A 25,065-nucleotide genomic window follows, 5' to 3' on the forward strand; every position below is an offset into this window, starting at 1 on the left:
CGGAGGGACTAAGACTTGGATTTCAGGTAGAGAACGGATTCAGCGAGACAGACAGACACAAACTTGAGGTGTGCACTGCTGCAATAAGCTTTACTTCTTGGCGTATGTTTAAGCAGTTACAACAGGTACATCATAATTGGCAGTCATCCAGCTCTTATTCATTACCACACCAATGTCCCTTGCAAAGAGGAAAGCTAAACATACAGTCTAGGAAACAGTTCTCAGCTGCAAACAATAGTTTAAAAAAACTGCAGCTATACTGCCAGATTTGTGGGCACCAGGCATGCATCCATCGTTTATCTTTGTCATAATAAAGTTTAAACTCTATATTTATGGCCCCTCAGAATAATATGGAAACTTTTGTAACCATTTTATAATTTCTTTCACTTCTTGCTCAATGTTAGCTTCTCTTTTTCTTCTAGTTAACTCTTGATAAGTTTGTCCAACTTGTTGGAACTTGTCTATGATCTTCCTAGAAGAATCATTACTAATTTGAATCATGCGAAACAAAACTTTCCCAAAAGGGGGGAAAGGCTTTTCTGGAACAGCCATGTTGTTAGTAACTGTAATTAATTTCTCTCCTATTTGCTGGGAACTAATGGGTGCAGCAGTTGTATTCATTGCAGCCGTTGAGTTTATCAGGATCATGATGGTGTGAGATGTTTCCATCTCTGAACTTTCAGTTCCTGAGACATCTAAAGGTACATGACCATCTTCCCACACTGCTATATTCTTAAAATCAGATATTGTTGACAGGCTTAAAGTTGCTAAGATCACGAAGGCTAAAACACAGAAGGCACCTCCACTGCAAGCACAGACCCTAGTCATCATCTGTTTGTAGGGAGACTGCCAGGGACCTCCAGGAGGCCAAGCCATTCCAGGCACAGGCCTCTGTTCTGGATAGAAACGAAGCACAAGAGCTTCATGTCATACAGACTCTACTGGAGTGGGTGTGGCAAGTGTAAGTGTGTATGTGTGTGTGTAAGTGTGTGTGTAAGTGTGTGTGTGTAAGTGTGTAAGTGTGTATGTGCTTCTGCGTCTCTGTGTGTGTGTGTGCTGTTATCCTTGTTTTTGTTTTGTTCTTCTTGACACAGGGTCTCTCACTGACCAGAAGATGTTCTCTAACTGATCCCCAAGTCCCAGGGAACTGGCTGTTTCAGCTTCCCCAGGGCTGAGATAATAGGCAGGCTCACCCTAACCAGCTTCTTTTACATTGCTCTTATAGCTTGAACTCTGGTCTCCAGGCTTTCTCAAGAAGCATTTTACCCACTGGGCAATAAACCTCTACTCCGCTCTCCAGTCAGAAAGCAAACATAGCAACGTGAACAGCGTCTGTATCAGTACTTCAAATGTTGTCCCAGAGCACCACTGGAGATCACATGAGCTGGATGCTATGTGGTGATGTGTTTGCTCTTGGGAACCTTGGGATGAAGTTGGCTCCAGCCATTGCTGACATAGAATGAGCTCATGTAAGATCCTCCCCCCATGCCCCATGGGGCCACTTTGTCTGTAGAGCCCAAAGAGGTGGGAACAAGAAAGTGCTGATATGTCCCAGAGAAAGCACTGGAGTCATAGAGTACCTGGGAGGAGACTGAGAGGTGAAGGAAGGTGGGTGGGAGGCAGAGGCACACAGGGGGACAGCTTGGGTTGGGACCCTTGTCATGCTGGCCCCTGCCTCAGTCCAGGCAAAAAGGCATTCAGCTAGAGCAGAACCTGGCTCTCCATCCCCCTGCCTTTGGAGCCTCCACTTCCCTGTCTCTCCAAGGGAGCTCTCTACATTTCATTCTTGACAAGAGGTGATGGCCTCACTCCTGCGGCCTCACTCTGCTCACACACTCCTTGATGCTCATGGGATGCACTGAGGAGTCAATGATAAAATGAACACAGCATGTTGATGTGCTGTACTGATCCAAACCTACAGATGCCATCTGCTTCTCTAGGTGTTTCCCAGGAAACAGCAGTTTCCCAGTTTATCTTGATTCCTCTCTCCCAGTTGCATTATTGTCAAGGTGGGATCTTGTCTTCTTGATCCATGGTTGGGAGTGTTCCGAGGAGCACAGGTGAAGGCAGAAATCTGAGTGTCTGACTCCCAGAGCAGAAGGCCCCAGAGGTGGGAGAGCAGGCTGCTTCACGAGCAAGGGACCTGCCAAGGTGGCTAGAATTGTACGGTCCAGGGGAAGGACAAGGGATGGGGATAGCATGGAAACCTTAATCTTCATGACTGCCCCAAAAGGAGACAGGGAGAAGTACTTTGCTCTGTCTTTATTTCAGACAAACCCACCTATTAAGGGGGAAAGACCAGAGTGTTCTAGGAATTGGTTCCTCTTTCCTGAGGGTGCAGAACATGTTCCCTAAATGATGGATGAGATGAGGAGGGTGGGCAGGACCAGGTGGGGACATCCTGAGCCTTAGATGTCACCTATGATTACAGGCTCAATTCGTGTCACAGTTCCTCTATACCCCCCCCCATGTCAGCTCCTTCTGTGAGATAGACATGGCTGAAGGTCACTATTGTGTAGCTTCAAGATCTGTCATCCAAATGACCTCTTTGTGACAACGAATAAGACGAAGAAGATCAGAGTTTTGATGAGGAGCCCACAGACCACGGGAACAACAACATTGTATGTGGAGACACTGTGGAGAGAGGGGATTGAAGGTCAGTGCAATGGCCAGCCACATTGCAGAATCTACTGAATTTTTCCCACAGAATCATTCATCCTATGTCCTCCCTGCAGCTTCCCCGCAACCTCTAGCCCTGTGCAGTTTAGAGGGTCACTTCCTGGCATTACCAATTAGAAATGCATGCAGTGGAGAGCACAGAGCTCAGGTCCGGGAGATGCATGAAGGAGGAAGGGTTAACCCAGCATCTTGGCCTTCTCTGTGAAATGAGTGAGGTCCACATCTAGGGAACGTGATCTCTGTGGTCAGCCTTCAGACCCTCTTCTGGGGACAGTCACTGCACCTTAGCCTCATTTTCCCATTCATAAACCAGGAAGAACCCAACGTCACTGAAAAGCCCACTTTGGACTGTCATGAGTTTAGCAAAATGGTTCTCCAAGTTCCAGGTAGACAGCAATAGACGTAGAAAATAGACCCAGAGAGGAGAGTGAGCCCTGCTGACCCTGGGCAGATAGGGAAGCAGATGAGGACACACAGACTCTGCGTGATAGGACACAGAGACAAAAGGGACAGGTGACAATGAATCACAGGGAGGCCACATGGAGCATTAATGACATATACTTGTGGGGGTCTCTGCAAATCCATGGCCAGCAGAGTGTCCATCTGCGTGAGGCAAGAAGGACAACTGGATCCACAAATTCAGTAGCTGGTGTTAGTTGAAACTTCTACAGTCTGACCCTGAGCAGTTTATTTTAGGCAAACTTAACTACAGCACAATTTAGGAAAAAGAGGTTCCTGATTGTAATTAACTCAATCCTGTGTGTACAACAAAGCTTACATAACATGATGACACTGAAACTCTTTCCAAAGTACAAATGACATCTTCCATAAGATGAGTGAGAAACAGTGCTCAAGATAAGGATGTTGGCTGAATGACTGAGATAAACGTAACAGTTGTGGTGGGGAGGGGGCAGCCAGGCAGGTGTGACTTAACCACATGGGTAGGGTTGTGAGGAGAGAGGTGACCACTCCCAGGTCTCTGGCAGAAGGCAGGCTTTTCATCTCTTCCTTTGAAGAGACAGCAATGCATGTTTAGCACGACTGGTTCCCCAGTGCTTGCTTACATGTAAGCACAAGGCTGTCATACGCTCTACATATAACAACATACTGGCTAACAAAGCTAGAAATGGTTCATGCTCATAATCCCAGCATTGGTAAGCTGAGGCCAGAAGATCCCAAATCCACAGGAGGCAGCATGGGCAACAGGATGAGACCTTGTGTAAATAAATAAGTAGAACGGAATGGCTAGGTCAATGACCTGCTTACTAACTAAAGCTTAGTTTGTAACCCTGTAGTGCAGTTATACAGAGCAGTGTAAAGTCCTGCTGGTCTGAGCACACACTACAGCCCTGCTCCAACCATGGCTAGTGATTAGACATATAGAAATGTAGAAGTGTACATGTCTACGTGTAGAGATTAGATAGATCGATATGTAGATTAGATAGATGTATAGATACATAGTCTATAGTGTAAGGGGTGGTTGACTGGGCAGAAGAGGTGGGACATCTAGGTTCCTGCAGGCAGGCTAGGAGACACAAGAGAAGGAAAGAGATTCACCATGCTTCAGGGGGAGAGAGTGCCATCAGCCATGTGAGATCTCCAGTGGAGTGGCCATTGGCCAATTCCCCGAATGGGCCTGGGGTAGCAGGTGGGAGATTAGAAACACAGCTAAACTGAGGGCAGATTTAGGGTAGCAAGGAGTAAAGGGAGGGGCAGTCTCGCCGTGGCAGACTTAGAAGAGGCGAGTCACTGAGTCGTATGGCAGGTTAAAAGTGAGCAAGTGTGTGTGTGTGTGTGTGTGTGTGTGTGTGTGTGTGTGTGTGTGTGTAAACATGTCTTTCATCCATGGATCCAAGGAAACCAGGGGGGTGGCTGGTCATGTGATATGCCCTGAACGTAAAGGGAGGTAGTAGAAACTACATGATACAATATAGATATAAAGATATAGAAATGATTGATAGATGATGGTAGATACAGATAGATAGATAGATAGATAGATAGATAGATAGATAGATAGATAGATAGATATGGCGGAGGTATCATGAGAAATCATTAGGAAATAGCATTGAGCTCAGTTAAAGAATAAATCAAAATAATAATCTTGGAAGAAGTTCATGTAGTCATGCAAATGCTGATAGACTGGGGTTACATGCCCCTCTGTGCTGACATCCTCTCCAGCCTCCTGCCTGTCTCCTACCAGGATGACAATATTCCTAAGGCCACTTGGTAAGGTCAGCAGTTGACAGAGCTGGAGCGGTAACCAGTGCAGGGTGGCTGGCTCCTGTCTCTCATCTTGTGGTCACCACAGTACCTTCCCTGGTGCCAGCCTCGGCCCCCAGAGGAACCTGCTGCTAGAAAGGCCCTGCTTCTGGCCTTGGCTAACTGCACTGCTTCCCAAGTCAAGGCTGCCAGGGTTCTCTTGTGTTTCCTGGAGCTGTGAGCTGTTGTCATGCACTGGGCTCCAGGGCACGTAGAACTTCACCTATCTCTTTCCCAGGCTTTGCACAGACTGTGGGGCCTCTGAGGTGATGGGACTCCATGTACCCATGCATCGCTTAGGGCTGCCCTCACCCAATGACTGGATGCAGGGGTATAAACACACCAGGCCTTCTGCCTCTGATAGAAGCAAGTTCAGGTGTTCACCAGACTCTGTTGTATGACCCACACTACGGCACACCTGGGAAGCTGGCCCTGTTTATGACCCTTTATTGATTTCCTTCCCTGCCCAGCCTCATTTCCCTAATGACTCTGCCAAGGACTACTTCCTAAACATTTTCATGAGGTTTACTTTCCCATGCCCTACCTATGAGGAAGTCCCTGCCACAGGAGGAGGGGGCTCCCTACAATGCCTGCCCATCAACAGGGCAGGGGCTCTGCTCTTCTGTCACCCAGGCAGAGAACTCATTGAATCCCAGAGTTCTCTGTACAGGCAGCTGGGATGGCTGCTGCTGTCCTGTCTGGACTCTGACTAACAATGATCAGAATTGGCGCATGATCCCACATTATATCTACACTGGATAAAGTTAGCGGGTGGAAGAGGTACAGTGGTAGTCAGAATGTGAGCAGGGCGCCTACCTCCTGTGCCTTGGAAAATAAAGGCAAGGAAGAAAAAGTAACTTCTGGGAAGATGGCTCAGTGGTTAAGAGCATATACTGCTCTTCCAGAGGGCCTGAGTTACATTTCCCAGTAGCCATATTGGGCAGCTCACAGCTTACTGTAACTCTAACCCCAAGGGATCAGATGCCTCTGCAGTCTATTCAAGCACCTGAACTCAGTTGTACAATTTACACACACACACTCACACACACACACACACACACACACACTCACACACACAGGCATGCACACACACCGACGCTTGCACACAGGCAGGTGCAATGAAAAGTTAATATTTTTAAAAGAAAAGAAAGATCAATGCTAACACTCACTAGATTGCAAATGTTATTTAGTCCATGAAGGCTGAATAAGTACCTACCCTGTGCCAGACACTTGACCTGGTACCAAGCAAACAATGCGAAGAGGGGAAACACTAGGCCTGCCTCCAAGCCTGGAACAGGAGTCTACACTCTCAGAGAAATGAGTACCCTGAACACACCACATCTAATTTGCTAGGAATATGTTTTTCTTGGTGCTGAAGATGGAAACAGATTCTTGTGCATCCTTAGCCCATTCTCTGAGCCAATGCTCAGCCATAGAGGAAATGTTTTAATAGACTAAACCCAAGATGGCCGCCCTGCAGTACCACCACCCCATTTCAACATTGGGGATTGTCTGCATAATCTTTTCTTAAATATTTTTGAGATTCTATTTATTCTTATTTATGTATAAATGTGCTTGCCTGATATGTTTATGCACTGTGTAGGTGAAATGTTTGCCCATGAGAGCCAGAAGAAGGTACAGGCACTGGGAATATAGGTGACATGATATACCATGTGGGAGCCCAGAATCAACCCAGGTTCTCTGTGAGAACAGCTGCTGCTCTTAACCACTGAGTCATCTCTCCAGCCCTGAAACTTCTGATGTTTACAAGAGAAGCTTGCACGTGCAATAGTGTGCAGAGTCGTGTAAGTGCTCAAAAATCTTCAGAGAAATTTTGTTGCGATAAAAGATTTTAAAAATCAGCCTGGCAGTGGTGGCAGAGGCGGGTGGATCTGTGAGTTCAAGGTCAGCCTGGTCTACAGAATGAGCTCCAGGACAGTCAAGGCTACACAGAAAAGTCCTGTCGGAAAAACTAACAACAGACGATTTTGAAATGAAAACAACTAAGAGTAAACAAATGACTCTAAGCTTTATGAGTCTTCTGATCGATGGTAATATGTGTGTTTATTGAAATTATGATTCTGAGGAGTAGGGAGTAATGTTTAAGGATTATGTGTTTAATTACTTGTTTGTTTGTCTTAGATAGACGCGCTTTATATACCTCTGGCTGTCCCAGAACTTACACTAGACTGGCCTCAAACTCACAGATATCCTCCTGGATCTTCTGTCCATGCCCTGTTCCCCAATCCCCATGTTCTGGGATTAAAGGCATGCGGGTACACTTGCACTGCTGAAGGACGATCTTAGCAGAGAAAATGATGTTATGTGTGTAATTAGAACAGGTACCAGGCTAAGGCATGTATGGATAAAGACACTCCATGTGGCTATGGGTGGGGTCAGATTGGATCAGCGGGAACAGTAAAGACTTTTTTCACTGTTGACACAACATTTAAATGAAAGCCTATTCCAAGGTATATCAACATCCATTAGTAACTACAAGAAGGGACATGCATGCCAAGGTGATCACTCTTAACTTGGCCTGCGGCTACAGTTTGGATTTGAGTTGGTCACATTAGTGACACTGTTAGGAGGTGACAGAGAGGTGAAAGGCTGGAATCAGTCAGAGGCCTAGGCCTGTGGGTCATCATCCATCCATCCATCTACTTCTGTTCTTGAGTCTATGGTCCATCATCCTGCCATTTAGTCACCGTGTACCCATAGGAACCCATGCACACAAATATTTATCCACGCACGTATTCAACCATCCACCCATTCACCATCCACCATGTATCCATCCCCAAAGGGATAAAGCAACCATGCCTGCTCTTCTTCCTCTTCATTTTTCTCAGTCTCATGACCATGGAGGGAATGGCTTTGTCATAAGCTGCCACCATGATATGCTGTCTCACCACAGATCTCAAAGCCATGCACTTAAAGCTCTAGAGCTCAGAGACAAAGAAAGCCCATCCTCTGTTAAATCTATTGTCTCAGGCATTCATACAAAGATGAAAAGGTGACAGACATAAACATGGGTTAAGAATCTCCTGGAAAATCTTATTTTAGCATATCCGGAAACCAGGGGTTCTGGCTAGTTTGATTGCTAGAACTGCAAACAGAAAAAAAAAAATGCAAACCATTTCCATAAACTTACAATCCTTCAGTCTATGGAGGTGTGCTCCTTCTGTCTATGGGAGGGTGCTCCCACTAGTATTAAAATCAAATAAAACAATACAGTCAAAGAGAATGAATGAGCGATACTAGTGATGCTTGCAGTACAATATCTGGGGAGGCCGTGGATAACCTGTTCTAGCTCTGGCCTTCTAGCATCCCAACAATATCCTTTGGTACTGTTAGGTCACAGGGATCCCTGGTTCGCCCAATGTTACATACACAGCTAGTGTACCTGACATGAGAATCTGTCCAGCTTCTGGGTTGGCAGGACTAACAGCGTTCACTGAAAATGCCCGTTTCCATCCGCCCACTCCTCTCGTGTGCTAGGAAACTCGGAGGGTGAGCTGGAGAAGACAGGAGCCACCTGCGCAGTCAGTCATCTCTGCCCTCTCTGGAAATTTGCACACAGACTGAGGTGCATCAAGTCTGATCCTGCTCCGCCCACCCCATATCCTCATTCCCACCTCCTCTCAACACAAGGATAAAGAAATAAAGGGTGTCCAAGCCAGGAGCCAAGAAAACCCACCTCGTAGGATCTGTCCCATTGTTGATGGTGACTCCAGGATCAGGAGAGGAAACAACAGCAGTGGACTTGGGTAGGGATCGGGTTGGAGTTGAGTGTTTTGTGGTAATGAGGACGGGAACCTCAGTCGGCTTTGTGGTAGGAATGATGTCAGGAACGGACACACCTGAAGAACCTGAAGGAAGACAAAAGAGATAGAGAAATGAATGGTGGATAGATATGGGTGGGTGGGTGGGTAGCTGAATAGGTGGATGGAAAGATGGAGGGATGGATGAAGGAACAGATGTATGTATATATGGATGTATGGATGGAGGGAGGGAGAGACGTATGGATTGATGGATGGACAGATGGACAGATCAGTAGGTGAAGAGAAATAGAGTAGAGGAGGTAAATAGAGTAGAGGATAAATATAGCCATTCAAGAAGCAAGGTTTTCTTTTGCTAAAATCCAAAGAAATAGTGTAAAGTTATCCTGAGTCAGAGGCAGGAAAAAGGAGGAAGGGTGGGAAGAGGCATGAGGAAAGATTTCTCGGGCCATTTGAATTGGGAATTCTCTCCCCTGTTGCTGCTCACTCTCCACCAGCCCCATCCTCTCCTGACACTGTTCCCGCTGCCTCTGGAAGTCACGTCACTCTCAGGCTGTCCTTTACTGGTATATTGCAACTGAGCCCCGTCTTGGGCTTGGCACAGACTCTCCTGGTTCTAGGGAGTGAGGCCTGTTCCTTTGCTCTCTGCCGTCCCTGACACATCCACTGTTACTCGCCGGGGATATAGAGCCCTGCAAGGCACGAGTTATTTCTCAGAGAATTCAGAAATTCACAGTGGGGACTTGTAAGTACGTTTGTCACTACTGAAGTGAGCCTAGAGGCTTGTTCCTCATAAGCAAGTGTCACTTCAGGTCTACTGAGGCAGGGTGTGCATTTGAAATAGGGTCTTCATGTGGTTTATCCCCACAGCAAGGCCTAAGATATAGAGTTTAGAAGCCCAAGGTAGGGCCACCAATGGCATCTTGGAAGGAGGAGGGTAGATTGCAAGAGGCTTCCTAAGAAGAGAGCACAACATCCATTGGTTGCAGTACCTACAGACTACCTGCAAGCCAGCAGAGCTACAGAAGCTCTAGCCCAGTCGACTCAAGAACATGCACACCACCCAGGCATATGGGCACACATTATGGGACCAATGGACACCCTACTGATATCAGCCTCAGGCCAGTCTGAGCCTGACACCCAGGCCCCAGACCACTGGCCTGTACAGGCTGCATATGTAACTTCTTTGGGACAGCCTCTAACTGCCCTCCAGACATATAGCTAACCTGTCCAGGGGTTTGACGCGTGCTTATGGCACTATGACCACCATTGTCACCACCACCATGATCTCCTATGCAGCTTAGTTGGCACACAGCACTCAGCTTGCTTACCCACCCTGTGGAGAGCAGACAGCAGCCACCATGTCTACAAGATCACAGGTAGTAAAAAGTCTGCCGGAACCAGTGAACTATAATCTAGCACAGAAGATTAGAACCAGCCCCGCCTAGGATATGGATGGAGTGTCCACAGTTAATCCCGGGTAATTGGAACAACCTCCTGCAGACAGTCACCCTACCATCCCACTCCACTGGGAGTCAGACTGACCCTAGACTTCCTTAGAAACCTTGGTGAAAAGACACAGGGAACACTTGTTCTGTGTCCTTGCCCAGGAGCAAACTTGGCAAGGTTTGATCTGAGGCTAGGGTCAAGGCCTTGAAGGACTTAAGGTTTTAGTTCCTGGCAAGCTGGGAGTCCCCATTGAAATGACTGGAGTTAGGAGTCCTACAGTTGATGAGCGCTTGGTCAAGGGCACACTTGAGACTTCCTGTGTTCCCTTTGTGCAACATTGCTTGATTAGATTCCTGCTGACTTTGCCTCATTGTATGACAGCTTTCTGCTAATGCTCTCCCATGTTTCCCACACAAACTGCCTAGAAGGTGCTGTACTGTATGTTTGAGACAAAGTCTCTCACACTGTATAGTTATGACTGTCCTAGAACTCACCTCATAGACCAGACTGGTCTTGAACTCAGAGATGCACCTGCCTCTGCCTCCTCAGTGCTGGGAATAATAGTGAAGGGCTACCATGCCCAACTGATACTCTACTTTTTAATCAACTGGCTTGGCATAAAACATAGCTTGAACAATGCCTTCTGAAGCCAACTTTCATATATATATATAAATATATAATTTCTGATCCCCTGGTTCTCTCTTTGAGGTCATACTCCTACCAGCCATTTCTCTTCACAGCTGTTTAGTTATGATCTGAGCAGTTTCTCTCAGCAGAATACCTATGGGCAGCCAAGCAGCTATGAATAGCAGAGTAGCTATGGTCAACAAAGCAGCTATGGGCAGTAGTCTCTCTCTTGTTATCCCACTCAGACTGGGTCCTACAGCCACAAAATCAATATAATCAAAGAAGCAACATCTGTGGGTGGGTGGCAAAGCTAATTCCCAGAAGCCCACCCCAGTAGCATGGGTGTTTCTGGGCAGGAGTCTGGAGGGTTTCCTGGTTCAGGAGAGAGTTGGAGCATGAGTGACAGGGGATGTGTGGGGATTTAATCCTACAATCAAATGTAGAGGAAGGCAGGGAGGAGAACATGGAGGAATGAACACTGGAGAGTGAGGTGGCTTCATTAAGCCTCGTGGATTCATGGATGAAGGGGCATACCTTGGTTTATATGGATCTCCCTATGAATCCTAATGAAGGCTCTTTCTGCCAACAGTGCAATTTCTGTCCACAGATGAAATGACAGTGTGACTGACTCTGGAAGATCTAGCTGATTTCTTTAAGCATTGTAAGGTTGTTAGGATGAAAAAGAGAGCTTGGCAACCCATTATGCACGTCTACTAGATACAGAAACAAGAAAACCTGAAAGGAATCCATGCTCTCCTAGGAAGATCTGCCAAGCTGCCAAGGTTGCCATGGAAAGGCTTGATGGGTGATTTTCAAACAAGAAAACTTAAGAGTCCCTCTGGCCTGAAAGAAACGTCCAACGAACAGCATGTAGCATACATAGTATGCTAAGCTATAAGGGCAGAGGGCTGCCACACCGGTCTGCAGAGAGCCCAGAGGATCCATAGGTCACATAGGAGGACATGAAGGAAACAGAGGGAGCTTCCCTCTAAGACTCTGAGGTTCCAGAGAGAACCCCCTCTGGAGGAGGGACTGTCCAGCACTAAGCAAGAGACTGGCAATGTCCCAACCTCAGCTGTAAAAACTAGAACCTTGCCTGGAGGATAGAGTGCAACCAGTAGTCTGAGCACATCCTCCCCAACCCTTCTCACCTCTGAATGGTGCTCATTGGGGAGGAAAATGTGGCCTTAAAAGCTCTGGCAGTCTTTGAGGGTCATCCAGAGATTGCTTCTTAGGCAGCCGTGGCCTGAACCAATGTGACTCACGTGAAGGAAAATAAGGCACCATGGGTTTTCCTGGAACTTTGATGGAACAGACTCTTTTTTTAACCAGAAAATGTTCTAAATGTATAGTTCCCTATTTATAGCATTGGCTGCAGTGTTGTTCTGATGAAACATTGAAACAATCTAAATGATTAGTTAAAGAAGAAAGGTCTCCTAGGGACATGACTTCTAAATAGAGGTCTCAAAAGTAGAACTAAACCATTCCAAGTATAATGCCCATCTTTCCCCAGGGGAATCTATACACAGGAGCCCCTAATTACTGTCAGATCCAGTGCCTGCCAAGAGCCTTGAATAGCAGCAAGAAGAATCCAGAAGAAAACTGGGCTTCCAGGCATCAGGAAAACTGCCCCACATGGTGGGATCATCTTGTCCCCACCAAAGATATAAATAATGACACACAGGCTTTATAATATCTTAAAGCTTGGGTCTGCTAGCCAGGGCTGTCTCACAGCTACTCTATACTTGTCTTGACTAATCCTGGCACTTACCAGTGCCAGCTCTACCTCTCTACTCCACTGTGGTCCAACCATTTACCTCTGTGTCCCTGGAGAACCTTCTTACTTCATTTCTTCATTTCGTCATCCCTCCCTCTCTCCAAAAATTCCACCCTCTACTTCCTGTCTAGCTATTGTCAGATCTTTATTATAGCCAATTGGATGCAATTCTAGACTCCCTTAGACAGGTGAGAAAGAGCTGGATTTTCACAAAGTAGAAAACCTGGTAATGGACCTTAGAAATGCCATACCAGAATCCTTCCAATATTCAGCTCTGTACAGAATTAACAATTTGGGTATACAGAGACACATACACCTTTCCATTCATGTCTGGCCCACCTCCCTCTCCCCTCTCGCCACACACTTCCTGGGCACTCACCCTTGGTCACCACCAGGCGGACGGGATGGAAGAGCAGAACAGGGTCGTTCGGAGGATGGTAAATCACACAACGATATAATCCAGAGTCTGTCACTTGAAGGTCAGTCATTTGAACAAATAACATGGCCTCGGTAGGGTCATCTTTCAGGGTGTACTTCCCCACACGGACTTCACTGGATGTTGTAGAGGACCTCTCTGTGACCACCAGGGTCAAGGGTTCCTTCCCAGCTGATAGCCTCTGCCAAGCCTTCCTGCTTCTGGCATACTTCATGATGTTGAAGGGACAGTTCACTGTCAAGGTCTGGCCCTCAACTAGATCATACCTTTCTTCCTCTGGGACAATGGCAGCTTTGACTTCTATAAACAGAAAGAGAGAAACAGGTTCTGTAGGGAGTGACGGCTGTCCAAGCTCTCCACTAGGAAGGAGTTTTTTGGTGTATGTTTTAGTACAAGAGCCAGTGATTTGCAGTCCATGGAAATCAAACTTGATAAATAACACTTTAGTGAGTATATGTTAATGTATGTGTGCATGTGTGCATGCCTGTCCTGCCCAGCGGCCAACCTCAGGTAACGCTCACACCTCAGAATACTGTCATTTAGCTGTCTCTTTTTTTCTCAAGGTCTCTCACTTTTTACATGGAACTGGATGATTCAGCTGGGCTGTCTGCTCAGTGAGTCCCAGGGATCCAGCTCTTTCTGCTGCCCTAGTGCCAGGATTATTAATGCGTCTGGCTTTACATGGCTTCTGCATATCAAACTCAAGTCCTGATGCTTGCGAGGCTGCACTTCACCGACTGTGTTATTTATTTCCCTAGCTCTGAATGACCCTTTAGAGACATGAAACTGTCTGACTGGAGACATGAGTGACCAGTGCATGATGGGAGGGAAAACCTGTGGAAAGGCACTTTCCAAGGTGAAGACTGGATACAAAGACATTCTCCAAGCACAGGGTGATGCTCAGGAAGTCTGTTGAGGCTCTGTCTAAGTCAGGATGAAGAGACCCTCAGTTCAGGAGACACCAAGGAAGTATCGAGAAAAAGAAGTAAAATCAGGCATCCCGGGCACGATGGATGGGAATTCTGCCTGTCTGGCATCTTGTCCTCCCTTCTTTGAGTGACAAAGCGCTCCTTTCTCAGGGTAGCCATCCCTCTATGGCTCAGCTGATGGACCTGCCCACTTTCCCAAGTTCACAAGTTTAACAAGTCAAAACAATCCTAAAACCTTGGCCATATAGACTGGTTTAGGATCAGCATGGGACTAGGATGAGCCAATCAGAACCTGTTCTGTTACTATTCAAAATCTTATGTACAGGCTGGTGGCCCACAGGGTGTGACAACTTCCCATTGCTATAGGAATCAGCTGCCTGAGAGTGAGACAGGCAGAGGAAAACTGGAGGGGGTGGGGGTGGACTGACAATTGAATTGTGGCCCTAGCTGTGTTTTCAAGCCAGCACTGCTGGATTCCCTGGTACCTAAGGCAATAAATCCCTCTTATTTTTGACAGAAATCACAGCCACGTTTTTTTTTTAAACTGGGAGTAAGATGTCCTCCCTTTGGATGATGTTGGGTGTCCCCCACTGGGTGTCAGATGTCCTCACTGGGTGTCAGGTGTCCCACACTGAGTGTCAGGTGTTGGAAAACAATTTCAGTTGTTATAAACTAGAATGTGAGTGTTTGGTTATCACTCTCCAACAAAGACACTGACAGAATGCCAGATCAGTAAGTTGGCCTTTCACTTCCCCAGACTTCTGCTGCTGTTCTTACAACTGCCACACATACATGCACATACACATGCACACACATGCATGCATGCACTTGCACACACTCACACATGCACATAAGCACATGCACACATACACACCCACATGCACGCAGACATATGCATGGACACACACACATGCACACACTCACACATGCACTCGAGCACAAGCATGCATGCACACATGCACATGTATGCACACATGTGCACGCACATATGCACATGCATACACTCACACTTGTAAGTAAGCACATGTACACGTACACACAGACACATGCATGAACACACACACATTCACTCAAGCATATGCATATGCACACATGCACACATGCACACATGCACACACCATGCACACATGCACCAACTCATGCAGCCATGCGCCACTCACACAGGCCAAGACTTACCACTTCAGTAGAGCCCTTGCCTGCCTACCCAGGATATCAGGCTCCAGAAGGCTCTGCCCTCATCTGGCCTTGGAAAGATTCACCTCAAGCACCCACGGACAGTTCTGTAGTTGAGCCTGGCTCAAAGGCCAATTAGATCTCTAAGGAAACCTTGTGAACAGGCTTCCTTGCACTCTCCACCCTCTCCGTGATGGTGCACGCCAGTAATCTCAGAACTCAGGAGACTGAAGTAGGCACATCAGGAAAAAGTTCAAGATAACCAATCTTCAGCTACATGATAAATTTGAGATCAACCTGGGTTACATGAGGTCCTGTCTCAGAAAAAAATAAATAAATAAAAGTAGCAGAGGGTGGAAGAACGTCTTCATACGCACAGACAGGCTTTGTTGAATCCATTTTGATTCTTTCATCACAGGATGTCTGAAGTACCCTTTGTGACAGACTTGTGGACTCCACCCTTGAGTTGTCATCACGGAAGCCCTGACTCATTGAAATGTTACAGAGGAAGACCCAGGGCTGGGGGCTGGGCCAGCCCTGATCTGCACATGTGAGAGCTCGGCATTCGCTGAAGAGCTGGGATCGCAGCCTCCATTAGGAGGCTTCTGTTCATACCTTTGACTACTAATCTAGCAGATTTGCTGGCCCAAGGTAACCCTGGGAAATATCTTTGAAACAACTTACATCTTTGGGATCTAATGGACTGTCCACATCTAAAGCACCATGGGGGAATAGAGGAAAAAACATTTCAACATGAAATAATATTATTCAGATGGCCGGGCATAACGACACACACATATCTTTAATTCAGCACTAGGGAGACAGAGGCAGAATGATCACTAGGTGAGTTTGAGACTAGCCTGATCCACATAGACAGTTCCAGGACAGCCAGGGATACATGGAGAGACTCTATCTCAAAGATACATATATGTTATTCAGATCATGACACTTTGGATTGATTGGCTGGATCTGATGGCCTAATAGTGCCCATCTGTAATCCAAATACACAAGAAGCTGAGGCAGGAGGACCACCAGGTCAAAGACAAGTTGGTTATAAAGTGAGACCCTAACAAAAAAAAATAGTGAGACCCTGTCCTACTCTGTCACTGTTCCCATGGAAGGATCTGTATGTCTGTGACATCAAAATGTACACAGAGTCTGGGAGTCTGGGGAGCAGCTGCCTGGCCTATGGGAAGTCCTGGGTTCCATCCTCAGGACTGCAAACAAAACAAAACAAAACAAAACCGTTAAGAGCATTCGCTACTCTTGCAGAGAACCAAGGTTTGGTTCTCAGCACCTACGTGACAGCTCACAACCACCTGTAACTCCAGTTCTGATGCCACCTTCTGGTCAACCCCCTCAGGTACCAGACATGTATGGGATACATATATATATATATATATATATATATATATATATATATATATGTATGCAAACACTCGTGCATATAAAATAAAGACTACTTTTTAAAAAGTAGAGCCAGAGAAAAGCAAGCATGGAGCACCTGCCTCTCTAAGTCGCTCCTTCCTTATATTTCTGCTCATCGGCCTCAGGGTCTGATTTTCTGAGCTCAGGCGGCCTGAAGTAGGCAGTATGTGGCCCTGTGTTTGATGGCCACGTGCTTTACAAAGGTGGCTCTCCACCTTCCTAGTGTTGCCACCTTTTAAGACATTAAGTTCTGGTGACCCCCAACTTAATAATAATATTATTATTTAATTGCTACTTTATAGCTGTAATTTTGCTACTCTTTTGAATTGTAAATTTCTATTTTGCAATGATCTTCTTAGGAGACACCTGTGAAAAGGTCATTCGACTCCCCCTTCATCACCACCTCCCACCCCACCCCTGTCACAGGGGTTGAGACCCACAGGTTGAGAACCCCTGCTTTAGTGCTTAGTGGGAGAGAGCTTCAGAGGGTTAGAGAGCCCCCTCCATTGGCCAAGTGCTTGCTGCACCTGCATAAGGACCTGAGTTTGATCTCTAGCACCCATGTAAAAAGTCTAGTACGGCAGTACATACTTCTGCTCCAGCAGCAGAAGGGAGACACAAGTGGGTCCTTGGGGTATACTAGCCAGCTGGCCTAATGAATAAGTTAACTCCAGGCTCAACAGAGAACTCAAGAGCAAGGTAGGTCCTAGTGTGGCAATGCACACTTTTAATGTCAGTCACCGGGACGAAAAAGCAGAGCAGTGGGGCTAGATAGAGGTCCAGCCTGGTCTACATAGCAAATTCCAGCCAAACAAGCTACATAATGAATTTTTATAAAAGGAGCTGGCACTCTGGAGGCCGAGGCAGGCAGATCCCTGAGTTCAGGACAGCCAGGACTATACAGAAAAACAACACACACACACACACACACACACACACACACACACACACACACACACACACACGGCTTCTAAAGTTCTGGTCCAGAACGGCCACCTCCTCCCACTCCTGCCTGCCTTACCTGAGACAAAGAACACCAACAGGAGTCCCCAGAGCCCAGCCTTCCTCATCCTTCGAGCTCAGCCCTGACGGCTTCTCTGGGCTACTAGGACAGCTAGAAGACACCCTAATACCAGACTCTCTGGAAAGTTTCACAACAGGACGTGAGGCCATTCCTGGGAGGTACGGTGCTGTTACTGGCCACTCTGCCTGCTGATGTCAGTAGGGTAGTTCAAGGGACCAGTGCTCAAACCTCAGTTAAACTTCTTGGAACCTCAGTTTCCTGTTCTCTGAAAATTATTTTCTTTTCTACTGTAGTAATTTTGTGTGTGTCGGGGGGTGTATTCCCCCTCTGCCCATTTAGCTCCTGAATAATTGAGAGAGAGGCCTGCTAGATTTATTCAACAAGCTTTAAAACACTAGAACTGGGCAGATATTCATATATTTTTAACTCTCTATGCCACTTTGCTATTTCCCTGCCATGTGCCCCGAGTTACTTGCCACTTGGTTCAGCCTGGGCTGCTTCTGCCATAGCTGTCTGTCCTCGGGGTGAGCGTCTCTTGGCCACTTGATGCTCATGGTGCATCCTGCTTCACGGTGACCTCATTCCTCTCTCTTCTTTTCCCCTTGTGGTCCCTTACACACACACACACACACACACACACACACACACACACACACACTCCATTACCTCACAAACACATAGACACACACACACACACTCCATTACCTCACAAACACATAGACACACACACACACACACACACACACACACACACTCCATCCCCTCCATGCACTCCATCACTCCATTCCTCCACAGACACACACACACACACACACACACTCACACACACACATACACACACCACATCACACATCCTGCCTTCCTTTCTCCTCTGCCAAGTCATAGGTTCCAGCTTTTTATAAGCCAACCAGAGGTAATTGAGGAGCATTCAGACAGTACATCAGACATTACAATGCCATGTGCAGACTGTAACTTGATCTTAGCGTACATAGCACCTGAGACCAACCCCAACACTTACTTCTGTCCTGTTTTTTGACTGGCTGATTGGTTGGGTTTTTTGTTCCAGTTTTTTGTTTGTTTGTTTGTTTGTCTGTTTGTTTGTCTGTTTGTTTGTTTTTGCACAGTCTCACTCTGTAGCTCTGGCAGTTCTGGAAGTCACTCTGTAGGCCAGGGTACCATAGAATTCAGTGATCTGCCTGCCTCTGCTTCCCTAGTGCTGGGTTTAAAGGTGCCACTGAAGCAATTAACCTTTTCAGTCACACAAACAATAGTTTTGCTAGTTTTTATTCAGAGAAGGTTTTGCCATGTAGCTCAGGCTTGCCCATCCTCTGGGCTGAGGTAACAGGGACATGCAACACACTCGCTCTCAACCTCGGAAAATTTTGGTGAGAATAACTGTAGTCAGCTCCTGCACTGTCTCAGCATCCATCTCGAGCACAAGGGCAGCTTTCTCACTTCAGAGACAGGAATTTGCCACCTCTGACCAGGCTTCCAGCACTTCATGACATGCCACTCCTTCAATACGCTGAATTCAATTTCCTCTTCTGGCCACCCCTGTCAGGGCAACCAGATACAGCCTGCTTGGCTGACTCTACTGATAACTTCGAGTTAATTAATGGACACCAGAGAGACTGTGAGTCTCCTCCAGAGGTGGGGTGGGCACTCTACTACAATGTGTGACTGCACACTGTCCCCCAGTCTCGAAGCCTGCAGACTCACTTCCAGGAATGCTAATCATAGCCATCAATGCCTGGGTCATCCTTGCATGGTGGCCTCACACCAGCACCTATGGCACTTGCTAGAGTGGTCACCCCTTTGTAACTAAGTTTATTGATCTGTCATTCCTAATCTAAACCTTGGCTTTTTTTTCATCACCATTGCCATCACCGTCATCATCACCATCAACACCATCATCACCATCACCAACATCATCATCACCATCACCTACAGTGTCAGAGCAATAGTGATGATGGTGGTAGTGATCTCGGTGGTCGAGCAGTTGTCTGGCTTGTACAAAGCTCTTAATTCCATTCGTAGCCCTGAAACAAACACAGCAGTGGATGGTGCCCCTGACCCTTCAAAAGCAGATAAGGACACCCTGCCTGCAAAGGGAAATGACTGCCTGGCGGGGTGCGGTGGGGGAGGGGTGCAACAAACAGAGAAGTCAGTGCCAGGTTTTCAAGTAACAGTGAAGATCAAAATGTTCAGATCACAGTGCAGAGACTCCTGCATAGTGCAAGGCCGGCTAGTCATGTGGCTATTCAGAGAGCGAGGGAGGCAAAGACTTTAGTGAGAAATGCAACTCATCCTTCACCTAAGAAGGGAAATGTGGGAAGCTGAAGCTAGCTAATGGTTGAGAGCACTGGCTGCTCTTCCAGAGGACCTGGGTTCTGTTCCCAGAGCCATGTTTAGAGGCTCACAACCCGGTTTTACGGGATACAATATCTCTGGCCTCTACAAGCTGTGGCAAGCTTGTGGGGGTCAGTTATGTCCTTCCACTGTGTGGGTCCCAGGGACTGGACTCCGGTCTTCAGACTCAGTGGCAAGGGCCTTTACCTGATGAACAATATTCCTGGCCCCGTATTTCCTATACTTCTGATTCAGTTGGAAATTCAAACTGGGCCTGGTGACACCCATCTTTAATCTCAACACTTGAAAGACAGAGACCAGGTAGATCACTGTAAGTTTCAGGCCAGCCTCAAGTATAGCAAGTTCCAGGAGAGCCAGGGCTATAAATGAACCCCGAAGCACAATGGAAACTGGTGCTGGTCATCTCAGTGCTCAGAACCGGAGGGAAGCAGGCTCAGTAGTTCAAGGTCACCCTCATCCACATAGGAATTTCCAGGCCTGTCTCACAATCAACAAGCCTCTCTCCTTCCACTCAGCTCTCAGTACCTGGTGTCATGACCTCCACTGGGGTAGTAAGTGGACCATAGGCCAAAAATACTCTGCTGCCATCCAAAAGCTGCCTGTGTCCAAGCAGAAGCGTGTTGCCGTGTCCTGTATTGCTACCCTCACTGAGGCGTCCATCCTTTGTCCCCATGAAAGAAAAGAATCCCTTCTTACCATTGGTTTACAACTTCATGAATGCATTAAGGAGAACCCCACTGGGACCTGAACACCCATGAATGAAATTCCAGGTGATGAGGGAGCTCACAGGCACTACATGTGGAACCCACGTGAGCCCTGAGCACAGCAGCTGCTGCAGCTGCACAATCTCTGAGGGTAAACCAGGCCCAAGAATGAGCTTCTGCCCAAATAGCAAGTTCCTGACTCCCCAAGGAGTAAGACTCTGTATCATGGTGAGCAGCTCCTTGGAAACTCAGTACTGAACTGTGATACCTCTGGGTTTCTGGGACTGAGCTCATCTTGACTTCCCCAAGCTTCTATCTATCTGCTACAGAGTGACTTGTTTGGTGAGAGGGGCACAGTGGGAGAGGGGGCAGCTGGCCCTTTAACTGTGTTCTGCACAGCCCACCCCAATACCATTCACATGTACCAAATATGTCCTTCTCCAGTTAGCTGCAGGCTTATGAAATGTTTGCATAGAATTCACCAGGTGATTAGGCCTGCACTCGGCTGCTAAAAATTTGAGACAGTGAAAGAAGGAGGAAAGACTAAGTAATTGTCTTAGACTACATGGGCCAGGAGTTCATTTCTTTCTGCATTGATTTTCAGATCTGTAAAATGGGTGTGTGCAAGGGGGTCTGCCCACAGGTAATAATTTTCAACTCCCCACACTGGAAATTGCCCCTAAGTGGTAGGAGATTTTGCAGTGAACAGGATCTCTCTGAAAGGTTTGGCCCTGTCAGCCAAGCTCCTAAAAGAGGACCTTCCTGGGCTCCCCTGTGGGAGATGGCCGCTAGAATCTGCAGCAGGGACGCTCGGTTCACATCCACCTGCAGCTCTGTCTCTCCCCACTTCAGACCTGGTTCTGCACGCAGGCCTCAGGTTAACAGACCCCAAACTCCCAGGCCCTACCTGTAATCCCTAAGATGCGGAGTATGTTAATTCAATGGCTCCTTTCCTCAATGACCCCCATCCTTGAGGTAGTATGTGGATTCCTCAAAATGCAGGAGCTTCTCCTTCCCTCTGAGGGCCCAGAAATAAAACCTAATAAGAGGTTTAATAGAGAAGACTTCACTATAGAGAAGTCAGTCACCATGGCGTCTGGAACGTCTGCTGTTGCTCTGAAAACACTAATAGTAAAGATGATATTAATGATAATAATAATTATAATGATGACAAGGGACGCCCTACTCTTGTTTTCATTGACCTTTGCCATGTTGTTAGTATCCTCTGAGATCTATAAGATGCATCTGTGCAAATGTCATATCCTCTGAGGGAGGGGTGGGGAGCATAGCCACCCTCTGTTCTAGTAAGCCTCTTCCTACTCTTTCTCACTATGAGCAGCAGGGTGGGTAAGAAAGGAGCCTGGGAGGCAGTATGGAAGCCAGTAAGGGCCATTCCAGGGCACAGAGGTGGGTGGGGCTGTGGGAGGAGGTCAGGAGAACCGGATCTGGCTACAGTTTCCTTGCAGTTGAACAAAGAAGGAAGTAGGCCAGCTCTGAACCAAGTCAGATTGCAATGTTGTGATTTGTATGGGGAAGTCAGAAGGCTGCCTTCCTCCTGCCTGCCAAGCAGATACTGGGAAGGCCAGCTCACAGCTCAAAGGGGCTGTTCCCTGGACTTCGGGATCACACTGAAGACCTGTAAGCAGATCTTACATATAAATCCCAGCACAGTAGTGACAGATGTAAAGGATGTGGCCTAAGTTCCAGGTCTGCCTGGCTTCCAACTAAAAATCTCTTTAGTGATATTTAGGGAGCAGTGGCTTCAGCTGAAGTGTATCCAATGTCTTTATTCAAGGACTGTGAACTAGGTCCTCACTGTGACTTATGGACCCAACCACCTAGGATCATACTCAGTCCCCGCCTTTTGTCCCAGTTATGTGACTTCCTGTACATGGCTTGGTCACTGGTGTCTCAGTTATCCCATCCACAAGCTAGACTTCACCAGCTTATCAGGTCTACTGTGAGGCCTGAATAACTGACAGCCAAACACAGTTAAGGCAGTCCTCTGTACCTTGACGAGCTTAGCAGGGTGGGATTTCTGTGTAGGAGCCTTGAGGAACCACAAGCAGCCTCAAAAAGAGGATACTGAGAACCAGCCTTCCCTGGCTTCAAGTTTTGAGCCCCAGAGCATGAACACCCCGCCCCCAATTCATAGAAGAGTTCTCCCAAGTCATCCAGAAATGGAAGCAGCAGAGATACCAGGGGGTGGCTACCCCTCCTGGGCTGCAGTTAGATAAACACCCCGGCTAAAGCACAGACTATAGAAGCATCAACCCTCACAGGAGACAGATGCTCACACTGTGAGACTCAGGAGCCTTAATGGATCTATTGTGGGACAAGTGCAGCCAGAGAAAAAGAACTGGACAAGATTGAGGTCAAGAAGCCTCGAAAACCCTGAAAAATCTCATCTTGAGACCAAAACCTAATCTTGAGACTGGCAGGAGAAAGGACCACTCCCTCCCTGTTCTCAGACTGCATGCCCCAGGGGACATGGCCCTGTGACCCCCACCTCCACCTCCCTTTCATCCTTCTTGAGGACAGCACATAGCCTCTTGACCAAATTACAGATTTAAGCACCTGAAATCCCTCTTCATGCAAACAAAGCATTTCCAGCACCTCAGCCCCAGGCAATAATGGACACTCTCCTTAAAAAAACCACCCTCCCACTCCCAAATAAAGAGAAGTACTGTTTCACCAAATACTGTCTAGAAGAGCTGTTTCACTCTCCTACCCCATAAAGAAGAGCTGAAACTTGAAAGCCATCTCTGAGAAGGCCTCCATACCACCATTCAGCAAACCCACCCATCCAGACATGCACCATTCAGTTCCTTTCACACCAGTCAGGCTCACTATAGTGCCTGAATACCCTGAGGGCAGAAGCAGAGCCAGCCCCAAAGCTTCTTCTCATCATGGCTTCTTTCTTTTCCCTTTCCCTCTGTCACTAGAGGTCAATGGCACCCCTTTCTGTGAGTCCAGCCTTCATGTGCACAGACCCTTGAAGAGAGCTCCAGGGAGAAGCGGACATGCTGGGCACACCTGGGGAAGAATCTGTAAGGCTAGTGCACCCACTGACTCACTAGACTCCCATCCCTACAGCATCATGAAGATGGCTGAAAAGTTCACATACATGTAAGATGACTAGCTGCTTGTATCCTACGCTCCCCAACTCCCCTCCCATACCCAAGCTAGGTCTTGAGCATGAAGAACCAGCCAGTATATTCTGGTATTGTCAAGGCCTGTGGGGTCTTCCTGAGGTCCTTTGCAGGTAGCTGGACCATCACCCCTTCATGTCCTCTGCAGCTAGAGAACATCTAAATGTTTCCTCACCTCTGGTCCTACCCCTAGGGTATCCTGGGTGATGCCTCTCCATCTCTGGTCTTGGCCCTAAGACATACCCCCGCCCTCTTTGGTATATGCTTGTACCTCTTATAAGCTTTGTAACTTAGGTCTGACATCAGAACACTAGTGAAGCCTTAGGGTAGACAAATTTTCTAGAGTTCCCAGCCAAGCTGGAAAATGTATCGGTTTGTGTTCTCATGCTAATTATGTTACCCAAAAACCTGTGTACAGTGCTCTGCACAAAGGCTGAAGTGAGCCTGCCCCTAGTTGGCTCTGACTGGGAAATAAGGTTGCCAGTGGTCAATGACTGAGCAGGGAGACAAAGGCAGGACTTTTAGACTCCTGGACAAGAAACACAGGAGAGGGAGAAGAAGAGAAGCCACCATAAGAAGGGCACAGCACAGACCACTCTGGGAAAATGCAGGGGGGTAAGACATCTGAAATGTAGGTGTAAGGGGTAAAGCAGCCCCAGGGACAGCCAAGCAACAATAAAATATAGATTTAGTAAGTGTTAACTCAGGAATATAGAAGAGGGTTTGCTAACCTCAGGGAGGTTTGGAAGTGCCCAACCACTGCGCTGCTCAGAGCCTATTAAAAATAAGCCAGCATGGGTTGGGGATTTAGCTCAGTGGTAGAGCGCTTGCCTAGCAAGCACAAGGCCCTGGGTTCGGTCCTCAGCTCCAGAAAAAAAATAATAAGCCGGCATGTAGAATCATGAATCCAAAACACTTGGGCGGGTGTAGAGCAGGCATGCTCAACCACTAGGAGAATAGGGGGGATTTAATTTACTACTGCTACAGGAGAACACCAAAGATGCTCAAGCCACCAGCCTCTTCCAAGTCAGTTGTTAAACATTGGCTTACCTAAGAGGTCAGCAAAGAGACTTACCCAACACAAGCTGCAAGCCCAACTTCACCCACCCTCATTGTGAAATGTCACAGCCTTACGTCCTAGTTGGAAATGAAAGAGTGTCCTCAAAACTGTGTTTCTACTTTGAACAAATTCTGGGTTCTTTCTGGGGCTCAGGGAGTACGTGGCATTGAGGCAGGGTCTAATGACTTCCATCACACAATCCTCCTGCCCCAGCTTCTC

The 25,065-nt window shown here is 47.3% G+C and overlaps 1 protein-coding gene and 1 long non-coding RNA gene across 3 annotated transcripts in view; one reads left to right on the forward strand and one right to left on the reverse strand.

Moving 5' to 3' along the window:
* Positions 1-63: 63 nt before the first annotated feature.
* Trem1 (triggering receptor expressed on myeloid cells 1) lies at positions 64-17,716 on the reverse strand. 2 transcript variants are annotated; one of them, XM_039083174.2, is made up of 4 exons: positions 17,558-17,716; positions 12,950-13,306; positions 8,636-8,807; positions 64-2,634 (listed from the first exon to the last, which is right to left on the reverse strand). In XM_039083174.2, exons 1-4 carry the CDS (start codon positions 17,604-17,606, stop codon positions 2,532-2,534), a joined length of 681 nt encoding a protein of 226 aa, XP_038939102.1. In that variant the 5' UTR covers positions 17,607-17,716; the 3' UTR covers positions 64-2,531. The 2 variants fall into 2 exon arrangements, with proteins under 2 accessions (XP_038939102.1, NP_001100355.1); NM_001106885.1 differs by lacking the exon at positions 17,558-17,716 and having other exon boundaries at positions 2,245-2,634.
* Ncr2 (natural cytotoxicity triggering receptor 2) overlaps positions 14,894-25,065 on the forward strand; it is a 50,652-nt gene continuing 40,480 nt past the window's right edge. Inside the window, exons 1-2 of the long non-coding RNA XR_005489030.2 lie at positions 14,894-15,759; positions 23,580-23,763. This is a non-coding gene — a long non-coding RNA (natural cytotoxicity triggering receptor 2). The remainder of the gene's footprint in view (positions 15,760-23,579; positions 23,764-25,065) is intronic.

The sequence above is a fragment of the Rattus norvegicus genome, chromosome 9 (assembly GCF_036323735.1).
Source record: "Rattus norvegicus strain BN/NHsdMcwi chromosome 9, GRCr8, whole genome shotgun sequence".
Lineage (NCBI taxonomy): Eukaryota > Metazoa > Chordata > Mammalia > Rodentia > Muridae > Rattus > Rattus norvegicus.